This window comes from Diadema antillarum, unplaced genomic scaffold (assembly GCF_040938485.1).
Source record: "Diadema antillarum isolate AM-2024a unplaced genomic scaffold, OU_Dant_1.0 scf00000061, whole genome shotgun sequence".
Lineage (NCBI taxonomy): Eukaryota > Metazoa > Echinodermata > Echinoidea > Diadematoida > Diadematidae > Diadema > Diadema antillarum.
In genome coordinates, this window is record NW_027270950.1 from 2,626,287 (window position 1) to 2,639,184 (window position 12,898).

At 38.2% G+C, this 12,898-nt stretch overlaps 1 protein-coding gene across 1 annotated transcript; it reads left to right on the plus strand.

Moving 5' to 3' along the window:
- Positions 1-389: 389 nt before the first annotated feature.
- Positions 390-12,034, plus strand: LOC139716106 (vacuolar protein sorting-associated protein 28 homolog). The gene is made up of 7 exons (XM_071627662.1): positions 390-524; positions 3,061-3,095; positions 3,701-3,828; positions 4,691-4,793; positions 6,022-6,123; positions 7,610-7,755; positions 9,222-12,034. The coding sequence occupies exons 1-7, from the start codon at positions 491-493 to the stop codon at positions 9,346-9,348; spliced, it is 675 nt and encodes a 224-aa protein (XP_071483763.1). The 5' UTR covers positions 390-490; the 3' UTR covers positions 9,349-12,034.
- Positions 12,035-12,898: the final 864 nt, after the last annotated feature.

Below are 12,898 nucleotides of genomic sequence, written 5' to 3' on the forward strand. Positions count from 1 at the left end.
TGCACATATAGTTTGCAGCTAACAGTTAAAAGAAAAAAGAAGTTACAAATTAATAGATCTAACGTTAGACCATCTTAGCAATATCTAAGTTACAAACAGGTTCTCACCTCAGGTTGATGTATCCATGACTCGCTTGTATACAAGTTTATGCTAATAAATGCTAGAATGTATTCCAGTCAGTATAAGATATTTTTAAAAATATTTTCTATGAAAATGATGCAATTGAAGGTAAAAATGAGAAAAATTAAAATTGATTTACTGTTAAAACATTAAATTTGATTTGAAGAGTATTTTTGTAATGAAAAGCAATCATATTGACAAAAATAAAGATGAAAGCTGTCACATAAGGTTAATTGCGCTCAGTTTTTTACAAATGACGTCATCGACGAAACTGGTCTACGTTTTATGAGGATCAGAAGACCAAACCAGCAGACAAATTCGAGGAAGTTTTGTTTCTGATTCACCCAAACCAAAGAAAATCGGCAAAAATATGTTCGCAGGAGTACCGGTTACACAGAATTCAAGTGAGTTGGTTTCTTTCGTCTAAAATATCAGTAACAATGAGATGGTCTGTTGTAACGTTAATGTGCGGGCCCATTAGTTCAGTCCCACACCTTGTAATTTTTGCTAGTGTACAAAACTCTGCTCATCTATATGGGTATACTGTAGTCTAGGCTCTAGTCCGTGCTGCGCTAAGGCTACTCCATATTAACTCTAACGTTATGCACTTGTCAATTGTAGTCCCGGCCCCTGGGTACCCGGGGATGGCCGGGACTTGCATCACACTTGCAATTTTGGGATGTTACACCACCCGGCCAAGTCCCGGCCAAGTCTCCGACCGGTCGGGCAAAATTTTCACGGAAATCCCCCGCTAAGTCCCCGGCAGGCCGGGCAAAATTGAAGTTGAAATCTCCGGCCAATTCCCCAACGGTCCGGGCAATATTTGTGCCGAAATCCCCGGCCAAGTCCCCGACAAGCCGGGTATATTTGCATAGAAATCCCCGGCCAAATCCCGACCCTCAAGGCCCGGTCACACTGCCCAAAAGTCGCGTAAGTTTGCATGAATCACGCAAGAAGTGCGTGCTTGTCCGTTGAGAATTTTCGCTGATTTACGCGATGAAAATCACCGATGAATTGTGGAAATATCACTCGAAAATCACTAAACCATGCACTTTCAGCGCATAGGCACGCAATAAAGGCCCCATAAAGGGCGAATTCGTGGTTGTGCGCGACGACTGAGGTCCACGGAAAATCACGCATAATCTGCGCTTCATCACAATGAATTGCATATGATGAATTATATGATATATTATTCCAGGCATATTTCGCGCGTTTTTCGTGTAAGACCAATGCAAACAACGCAAAAATTACGTAAATTGTCGGCCGATGTACGCCAGATCGGCGCTTTACGCAATTCCGGGTTTGGAGGAGCTCAAAACTCGGCTTCGCGTAAAAGTTTACGCATTATTGCGCTGTTTTATGTAATTTTTGCGTAGTTTGCATGGTTCTTACACGAACAATGCGCGAAATATGTGTGGAATATCAGCGATTGTTCGCGAAAATGTTGCCACTATCGCATTCACCAACAACTCTCCACTGACGATTAGCAGACATAAATAATGACGCATGTTTCGCGCTTGTAACACCTACGTATCGCTGAAAATCACTGAAAAAAAATATTGGCGTAGGCCTATGTATCTCTAACAGAACACGCACATAAACGCATGTAATACTTACGAAATACTGATCGATGAATCACTAATGTATCACTAACAACTCACGTATGATTGTGGCGCTATGTTTTTGCGTGATCTTTCCGTAGTTCTTGCGTGATCTTTCCGTAGTTCTTGCGCAATTCATCGGTGATTTTTCATTGCGTAAATCAACAAAAATGGTCAAATTCTCAACGGCCAAGCACGCAAAACCAAATTTCTTACATGATTTATGCGATTACGCAACTTTTGCGCATGGAATCGTGTAAAGCGCCGATCCGGCGCACATCCGCGGACAATACGATCGAAGGTTCCATGTCAGAAAAATTCATGAAATGCGCGATGTTTCGCGCTAGGCTCTATTTTCTTACGTGATTCATGCGTTTACGCGACTTTTGGGCAATGTTACCAAGTCCTCAATAGCGGGGAATTGTTAGTCAAGCGAAATAATTCATGGTCACATTACCGTACTGGAAATGGTACAAGTCATAATCAACTCTCAAGCAAAATCTGGCTCAATCCCGGCGAAAATTCCTGCCCCAAATGCCTGCCATTTGGTTGGAGCGAATTTCCCCTGACAAGCCCCGGTTTATTCCCCACCCACCGGGGCAAAATAAGTGAATCTCCCCCGAACACTGCACGGCCCATTCCCCGACCCACCGGGGCAAAATAATTGAATTTCCCCCGACAACACCCGGTACATCCCCGGCCCACGGGGGCAAATTAAGTGAATTTCCCCCTACAAAGCCCGGTCTATTCCCGACCCACCCGGGCGAAAAAAATGCTGAAATCCCCACTCAACTTGGTTGCAAGTCCCGGCCATCCCCGGGTACCCATGGGCCGGGACTACAATTGACAAGTGCATTAGGCCTATATACTGTGATAAAACTGCCACCATTAGTATAATGGAGTGCGGTCCTGATCGAGGCCTACGGCTAACTGTACCTGTATCTGCACTCACTCCCCTGTATTAAATGTTATACATGTACTTGAATTACATGTAAAGTTGTGTCTACAGACAAATTCTGTATGCATGAAAGTACAAAGGTTCCTCTACTGACGGCTCTAGATTCTATGCTAAATAGTAAATTACATCACATGTTCATGCCAATATCATGGCTATGAATTTACACTTTGTTATTGTTATTTCTTTAAATTAATGATGAAATCAAAGAAATTCTAGATGTAATATTCAGTTTATATTCAGTTGCCATAAAATAAAAGAAACTTTGTGTGTGTGTGTGTGTGTGTGTGTGTGTGTTGTGCCTGTTATTTTATGACAAGGTATTATTTCAGTCAGTCAAGTGTCTTCAAATTTACAAGACATTTTCCCTTTTCTTCTTTCCAGGTGCAGCCCCAAGCCATCGGCCAGAACTGTATGAGGTAAGAGTGTAATAATTTGTCTATGAAGAGTTTAGAGCTCTTATCTTAAATATATGAGAGTCATATTCATCTCATGTTTCATCTTGTATGGCTTTTGCAAACATAGTGCTTACTTGAATACTACTACTTTACTACATTTATTGAAGTCTAGTAATCTGAAGACCTTCCAAGGATCAAGTAAATCAAGATCTGTTTTACTTTCAATGAGCAGTATTTACAAATTTATTAATTGAATTGAATTTCTTAAATTTAGTCATTGAATCATTCTGAAACTGTTGATGTGATTGCATGGAAATGTTCTGTGAATAATGAAGCATTTCCCGGCCACCATGATCAGTATTTTCAAAGGATTTGTTTAAAAAGGAGTAAACTATACATTCATACATACAATATTACACATATTTTGGAACAAAGAGCCTCTGTATGATGTTATCCCAAAGTTTGTAATTCAGTCACCAGTCTACAAATAAATGTATGTTTTTCGCATTTTTGACATGGACTTTGATACTGAACAAAACTGTAAAGATAATCACAGAGAGATAATGGATGGGGTTTTTTTTGTTGTTGTTTTTTATACATTGTATATCTCATTGTTTGTTTGGCAGGAGGTGAAGCTGTTTCGAAATGTGAGAGAAAGAGAGAAATATGACAACATGGCGGAGCTGTTTGCTGTCATCAATACTTTGGAGTGGCTGGAGAAGGCTTATATCAGAGATGCAGTACCAGCCAAAGAGTAAGTTCTTCTAAACGCAAACCTTACCGAAGTGTTGCTAAATATTGAAGTATACTGTAGCTCATGATTACCTACCTACATGTAGATATGTCTACATCTATGATTTGTAGAATGTTTTATCTTCTCGTTTGTAATTATTTCATTTGTATGGTCTGTTCATAGTTGTTCATTGTTCTCATTGTCCTCAGTCACTCTGTGTCAAGTGTTTTCCTCTCTAGCGCTAAATGCATACTGAGCATCTTTGCATGATGTAATGTGCACTCTTGGTAGGAAGCCACTCCTGATTGATATTACTATTATGTTGCAATTATTCTGTTAATCCTTCTTCTGCACTCGGTCTTGCAATTTCTCTGCAAATTGTAGAAGTAATCACAGTGGCGGACATTTGCATGAAGGATTGTACAACATCAGCCGATTTAAGAATGGTCCGTGGTAGATGGTTTTGTTTTGTTTTTGTTTGCTTGTTTGTTTGTTTGGGTTTTGTTTTTGTTTTATGGGTTTTGGGGGGTTTTTGGGGTTTTTTGGTTCGTTGATTTTGTTGTTGTTTTTTTTTTGCTTTAGTGTTTTTTGTTGTTGTTTTTGTACTTTGTTAGTTGCTACATTATACAATGTACTGTAAAACCAGAAATTTTGGCATGTATTCTAATTTTGCTGGAGCCAAGATTCTCAAAGTTATTAAGATGCCCGCAAAAGTTCTTGTCAACACCATAATGTTATGTAAATAAATAGAATGCCAGTGGCAGTTTGTGAAGATATCATGCTGCAGATATTTCTGATTTTACAGTTTACACCCTCATCACTACAAAATGTACTGAAACATGATTCTTATACTTGCTTTCATGTGTTATTATCTTGAATGCAGATACACAGGGTCCTGTTCCAAGCTCCTCATGCAATACAAGGCAGCCTTCAGACACGTGAAGGGAGAATTCTCAACAGTAGAAGACTTTATGAAGAAATACAGGGTAAGTTGTCGGCCCCACATTCATGGATGACTTCAATTCCAAAAACTTTTCATGCCATTGCATTAGGCACATTTTGCATATTTTGCTGCCCAGTGTGTTCCTCATCATGTTTCATCTATAAGTAATATCTTGCACATAACATTTTGCTTTCCCTTATACAGTCAACCTTAAGTCAACCTCACAGAAGTCAAATAATCGCCTGAGTTGAAGGTCTTTTTGAGTCCTCTTCTCTTTATATTTTATTGAGTTTAATCCCTCTAAGTCGAAGTTAATTTCTTCAGTCCAAATAGATTCAACTTATAGGCAAGGTTGACTGTACCTGAATTACTAAGTGATACCCAAGATGGCACCCAGCAAGTCAAACACTGAGAGGACCATTCAACAGGTTTAATCCTGAGCCTGAAAAGTTCAGTGTGATGTATCCTCGCACCATGGGTTGGTCAGTTTATGCAATCTGGATTAAATCTAGTACTGTATACGCCATATATTTTGCTAGTCTAAATTTTTGCGAATCAGGAATTCCCCGACGATTTTGCGAATGGTTAAATTCATGATCGCGGAGTCCTGTACTGAACGGAGAAATGTACACGCATACGTCACATCCACATGGGGATCAGAGTCAATATTTTCGTGTGTCTTCAATTTCACGAATAGCACCTGCCTCGTGAAATTTGTGAAAATAAACACCTCGCGAAATATTCGCCGTATACAGTACCGGGTATGCTTCTGTTTCCACTGGTCATGGAGTTGAGACTTAAAGGGGATGGCTAGTATCTGATCAGTGGAAATCAGTGGGAACGCTTAGGGATGATTGTTCCAATCCTTGTGGGATTCATTTAAGAGTACATTTAATGTATATCTATCGTTGTGTGAAAATTATTTGCTTCAGAATGATCTCATATTCAAGTTATGTGCAGTTTAATGTTTCCAGGTTAGCATGCCTGTATACAGTGACGGGGCGATCATTAACGATCACCCCATCACACAACAATAGACATATAATGTACTCTTAAATGAATCCCACAAGGATTGGAACAATCATACCCCAGCGTTCCCACTGATTCCCACTGATCAGTTACTACATGTAGCCATCCCCTTGAACTGATGATGCCTGAACAGTACACTGTAGGAGACCTACCATCAAAAGGCTTTGATAAATGTCTTTATCATGTCATTTGCTTTTTGACTTGTATAGTACATTATTTCTGAATTCTCCTTGTGCTCATAGATGAACTGCCCAGCAGCAATAGAAAGAATACAGGATGACCGACCAATCACAATCAAGAAGGATGACGGGAACACAAGTGAATGCATAGCACAGATTGTTTCAGTAAGTCGAACCAGCATGTAATGTCTTTGTGTTCGTACATCAGAATGTACAGTTTTCAACAATTGAAAACTGTTTTCATGTTATCAAGATTTTTGTAGCAAAAAAAGGTGCTGAAAACTGCTTATCCAATAGTGGCGAGCCAATGGAGTAAAATGGAGTCAAAAGGGGCCTGAGCTTTCGATGCTAGCAGAATCTTCATCAGAGGCAAAATGACAAGCAGGCAAGGACAGCAATCACATGTAAGGACTTCACACAACAAGAACAGTCAGGGGAGGGCTACGGACACAGAACAAAGAAAACAAAAGGGGAGGGTTGGAGGTCATGGGCAAGGAACCCAACAGGTAAAGGGAGGGGGATTAAAGGAGGGTAGACAGACAAATGACAGTGGAGGGTCAGTAATGATCCTGAGGACCATGGGGGCAACCTTTGAAGGATAAGGAAGAATAGGGAGGCAGCATCAAACAAGATGAGGAACAACAGAGGGATAAAGAAAGGAAAAGAGTGAAATAGCAACAGCAAGAGTGGGGGGGGGGGGGGGGGGGGGTCTGAGCAGGCAGCGAGCCCTAACCTGGTGTACCAAGAAGAGGCAACAAAATGAAAGTAAGAGTCCACCAACAAATGAAAGTTATCGAACATATCAAAGTGTATATAAAATCTAGATAAATCTAGATTTTTGTTTTTCTGCGTAGGCCTTCATTTGTAGAGTGCATTGGGAGATATTTTGTACTACAATGCAAGCACCTGTGATGATCGTGATGATGAAATGAGGTACAGCAATGACAATATGTTGCATGAACTAATGTGAAGAATAGAAATGATGATAGTTTTAACAAAAGCAAAAACTGTCATTAATATCATTATTGTTATTGGTCACATTATGCAAGTTAGCTGCCAAATGTGATTACAATTGAGTTCCTGCAATAGCTAAATATGAATTCAATTTTCTGATTCTAGCAGTCATGAAAATCATGCAAAATTTCAACTGAAAATCTACTGTAAAAGTACAAATTTTTGCGGTACTCTAATTTCCCACATTTCATGCTTCTTTTGGCTAGCGCGAATTCTAAAACCTGTGAAAATATCTTCACAATTTTCTCTGCACATTTTGAATGGGTTGACAATTGTGCAGCGCGAATTCAAGAACCCGCAAATATATTTTTGAGCCACTCAGCGCAAAAAATTAATCATGTGAAAATATGGAGGTTTACTATAGTTTGCTAATATCATCTTTGGATTCAGGTGTGTTTAGTGTGGTGATGAGTAGTACATGTATCAGTGTTGATGACAGATTCAGGGGAACTTCATGATAACATGGATGAAAAAGGGTAAAAACAACCAAAGAAATATAAAGAGGTGAGGCACGTTTGCAAAATCACCTGCATATAAGAGCTTTTTGTCATATTCGACCTCTTTACGACGAGAATACACTGTATCACTGTTGATGACAACAAATGTGTAATGAGTGGACGTGTCCCTCCCATTTCAGTTGTTCATCACGGTGATGGACAAGCTGCGTCTGGACATGAAGGCGGTGGACGAGGTCGAACCAGAGGTCAGGGAACTCATGGAGACGATGAGCAGGATGGGGTCGCTGCCCGCCGAATACGACGGGAAGGACAAGATCAACAACTGGTATGTGATGACAATGAGATATTGTGCAGATATTGGCTTTTCAGAGATGGAATGTAACGTTTGAAATCCCAGCAGGAGTTATATTTTCCCCAAGAGATTATATTTTCTCTGAAGTGCACAGTATTAAGGGAAAATATCTTTGCAAGGGGGTAGGATAACTCCCAAGGAACTGTCAAGTGTTGTATTACGATGGTAGACAATGCATGGATTGTATAGTTTTGGTTGAGACCTAAATTTAGGTTTCTAACATTTTTTGGTGAGATAATGAGAAACCTCTTATCAAATATGAAAGAGCATGTACTTCCATGAGGAATTCAACGTTGATTTATTGGTTTTGAAGTGGCTGAGATATCCAAAACAGAGCGATTCTAATAAAGTGTGGAACGCACCTTTTATTACGATTGCTTTGTTTTATTTTGTTTTTGGATGTTTCAGTCATTCCAAAACCGATTTTCATCAAATAAACTTTGAATTCCTGTTAAAATGGTATGCTCTGTACTATTTCATAAGTGTTTTCTTGGTATCTCGCAAAAAGTTAAAAGCCCAATTCTCATCTCCACCAATACTGTGCCATCTCTTTATGGTCGACATAAATGCACAACATGTCATTCGAGCCCTGTTTGGCAGCCAGTCAAAATTATAATATTTTACCTGATGTGATGTTACCGGTGGCAATGTAACAAGTTTTTATCCTTGTTGTGTTAGTCACATGATCGTGTTATGACCTCTACTAGTATGTGTGGTGTGTAGACCATTTGATAATATCATTTAGTATTCTGACATCCTAGTCCTACACACCCACCCACACCTTTTCTCCTGGTATACAATGCTTGGCCCTTGGGAGGACACTTTACCATTGGAAGAAGGGGATGTGGAATGAAAACAGCCAGGTGTACAAGTAGTTGAAGAAACATCTGAGTTATATGGCTAACTATAACAAAGATCATGTTGTCCCATTTGATGTAAATGAAAGGATTGACCTGCAAGAATTATTCATAGATTTCTCCCAATGTTTGACCCGAAAGTCAACCTTGCTTAAGTTGACCCCTATCAAAGTTGAATAATTGCCTAAGTCTTTTGTCTTTTGAAGTCCTCATCTCTTTATATTCACCCCTATTCATACTTATCCTTCATACGTCAAATTTTCTCTATAAAAGTGGAAGCTATTTCTTCAGTCCAAATAGATTCGACATAGGCAAGGTTAACTGTGTAACAGCTTGCATAGAGTACATGTATTTAAAGATTTCTTTTACACAAAATCCAACGGTAAATGCGTGTATTTGTGTGTCATTTTGTTTGATTATCTTTCAATTTTTTACCAGGGCCTTGATTTGTTGAAGATTTCTTTTTTAATTCAATTATATAAAATCTTGTTTTTTTCCTTTGAATACTGTAAAAATACAAATTCCTTGTCAACAGAAGCCTTGCAATTGTCCTAACTTATTTGAATCAATGTGATGATGCAGGTTGAAGACGATGAGTGCCATGAGGGCAGCAGACGAACTTTCGGAAGAGCAAATCAGACAGCTCCTCTACGACCTCGACTCCGCCTACAACAGTTTCATGAGAACGCTGAGTGGCTCAGGGCAGTGAGGAAAATACTGGATTTTATCATATTTCTTGTTCCTGTTGTATGTATGCAGAAATAAAGTGCAGGTTCAGATCTCTCAGCCACACTTGTACATATTTTGGAACAGTGAAGACACCATATGAAAATTGTGAATACAGAACTTGCTCCAGTCATTGTTTAATAATACCTCTTTATTTTTGATAAACATTGTATCTACCACTTTTTCGCAGAAATCTATAATACCACTAGGAATTCATAGCCTAACATTCTGCTTTACCACATGTCTGAGAGAGGTTTGTTCATTGTTAATCAGTTCTTCGGTTATATCATCTGTATTTCTGTCTGTCAACTTTCAAACTCTTTTTACACAATTTTTTGAGACTTTTCAAATTTTGTGTAAGATACCCCTTCAAAGAATACATCAGTCCCCACAAAAGAAAAGATGAGTCAGCCACAATGATTAGCATAAGAAACACAAATGTCTCATCTGTATAATTTGATGAATTTGTTGCTACTCAATTCGTATCTACCAGCCTTAAAGACAGGCAATAAAAGTTTTACAGAATGATTTAATTTACTTTCCATTAAACACTATAGAAATCATTAGTCACATGTACTCTCCGTACACAAAACAAAGAAATGATTTGTCTTCCATGAATAATCTCTGATCGGAAATATCAATGTTAAGAAAATGAAAAAAAAAAAAAAATATCTGATATGTTATCTTGCTATCTGTCTGAATATTCATATAAACATATCAATGAACATATGTAAATATGGCCCTGTACCATGCAAGCTTCATAAAGTAGCTAACAATGATTTCTTGATTTTCAAATTCATCAAACTCAAACTCTGTAGTGACGTATGATGTGTTCAACTTTTTCCAGATAAATCTGCCACAAGAACAGTGTAAAAGCTTGCCATCAGATGATCATGGTTGCATTAAAATGGGCTTTGAATTTTATACACACGTAAGCAGATAGGATGTTGGGCATTCAAGCACAATTGGATAATTCAAAACACTATAGCAACATGTTAAAGGAGAGATTGACATTTTAGTTTGGAGTAGTAATGATGCCATATCTTGTACTCTTAGAATAAACCTTCACATTCATATTTTCTGTCATCATCACCCTACTTTACACTCTTCAAGGCTATAGGGTCTACAACCTTTCATGGAGACAATAGAAACTGGTCACGAATATAGACATAACCATGTAATTTCCAAGGGGTTGGGGGCTTGATTTAAAGAGAATTAAAGTCTTTGTAGTTTGTAATGAATTGCTCTGTGGACTTCTTACAAGTTCAGTTCAAGGTCTGACAATAACAGCATGTAAATGGAAACTATTTTGTTTCTTGATGATGTATAGTTATGTTCAGTGGCCATTATAGACACTCTAGAGTGGCTAGAAGGAAGTTGAAGGAATTCTGTCATCTTCAGTGCTCATTTTGAAGAATGATTTCATGCCAACTTTAACAAATGCCATGATCTTAATTTTATCATGCATTCTTGAGATGATCCTTATTAGATGTATGGGGAATAACGGCATGGTAAGCTTTATCGATCATAAGATTAATCAGTAATATATGAACAGTAATTGCAAACCCAGACCACCCAACAGTTCTGAATTCGGAGGAATGAAAAAATAAAGAATCTGAATTTTGACCATTCCCAGATCTTGTTTGTATAGGATTTTTTTTTTACAGATTTTTTTTCCTTGATAATTTTATTGCACATGCTCTTGCGCTTGCTTTCCTACTTATTCACCGAATCATCCCCATTTCTCAGATAGAAAGGTTGTGTGGTTGGCAACCCTGTACCAATTACATCTTCAAATTAAGATGCACACATTCATTTTGCACATTGATGCAGGTTGAAACTTGTTTAACTGTAGTGATAATTGCTACTGCATAAAACACCAACGGAAAAGTACACTGCTGTTTACACTCACTCCCAACACTTTTCTAATTGAGTCATGTGGGAGGTATCCCATTACTGTTGTTGATTCATTTGTGAATTCTGAAACTGTTCGATCTTGTCAAGGGAGACCTCCAGATGATTTTCAGACTTTTACATATGAACAAGTGTAAATTTGTTACACTGGGTGTAGAGTTTCAGAATGTGTAGTGATTGGGATAAGGAATATGAGTTTTTTTCAAAAATTATAACAAATCACAATGAACAAGGATGATAACATGACAGCCTCACAACAAGAATGCACAAGTTGGGGCTCAAGGAAGCAGAACAAAAGAAGAAGGTACATGTATTAAATTCTACACAGGTGAACTGTTTAAGCATGTGGTATTGTAATGGAATTACACTGCTACATTTCTCAAATATGTGAGGCTCCTATGTCCTCATCTTTGTTCAGTGTAATTTGTTTTGGGTTTTCAGAGTATTGATTTCACAACTCAAGGACCACAATAAGTTCCACAAATCTATACTTAGCACTGTTGATTTATGTACTCCGGGATGTGAAATTATGAAAATTGCCAGGAATGCCCCTTTGACAAAGCTGAAGCCTTTCAACAACTGGATTGAATGAAATACAGTTCTTCGTGAATGTTAATAATGGGCTGCATATTTATTTTGATAATTTTGTATAGGCTTTATATTTTAATCATGAATAGCTGATGTACATGTATCCATTTCCATGCCATATATCATTTAAAGTTGTGTAGCATTCTAGTGCAATTTGTAAAATAAAACTTACGTATCATCACAACAAGATAGTGGTTGTGCAGGTTATTTATTTAGGTACTCTTCATAATCACTTAAATTGGTTCAGAGTCTTAGCTGATCCACAAATATGACATTGTGTTGCTTTAACCCTAACCAGGCCGGGCTTTTTTGGGTGTTCTGTGGCCGGGGAGGGGTTGATTAAACCCCCCCCCCCCCCTGAGATCTTGGCCGTCGATCGCGCAATCGCCATGAAATTTGGCATGTGCATTACCTGTGGCGTAATCTACCAAGCTATACATAAAGAAATGGAAATTTTCGTCATAATAATTAATTATGCTAATATATGTATAAAATCATACATTTTGCTCTAAATCAGAAATTAAAGCTCCTAGAATCCTAATTTTTGGTGAAAACATTCTTTGTAGCGTTCCTAGCAATGTACTTGAGAAAAAAATTTGGTATCAAAATCAATTTCTTATGTATTTTCTTGTTTTATGAATTTCTTATGTATTTCTTTGTTTTTTCGACCTTTTGTTTTATCATTTTTTTTCCGCGAAATTTATGACAGAACCTATTTCGAGCATAATTATGCTAAAATTAATTAGTTTCAGCTTAAAGTGAAAATAATCATATCTTTATGAATAAGAAGAAAAAACTCCATTTGCATAGACTTTATACACAAAATCACGTTTTTGAGCCATTTTCGGTCTGACAGGCATATATAAAACATTATGCAGCGTCGTAACGGTATGCGCGATTTTCGCGAAAATGGTGTCAAAAGATGCACGAGACTTGAAAGTAAAAAGTCAGCGAACGGCGCGGTCAAAAAATTTCGCGCGGCGGAGTAGTCGCGAAAAATGTCGAGGGGGGGGTTGATTCAACCCCCCCCC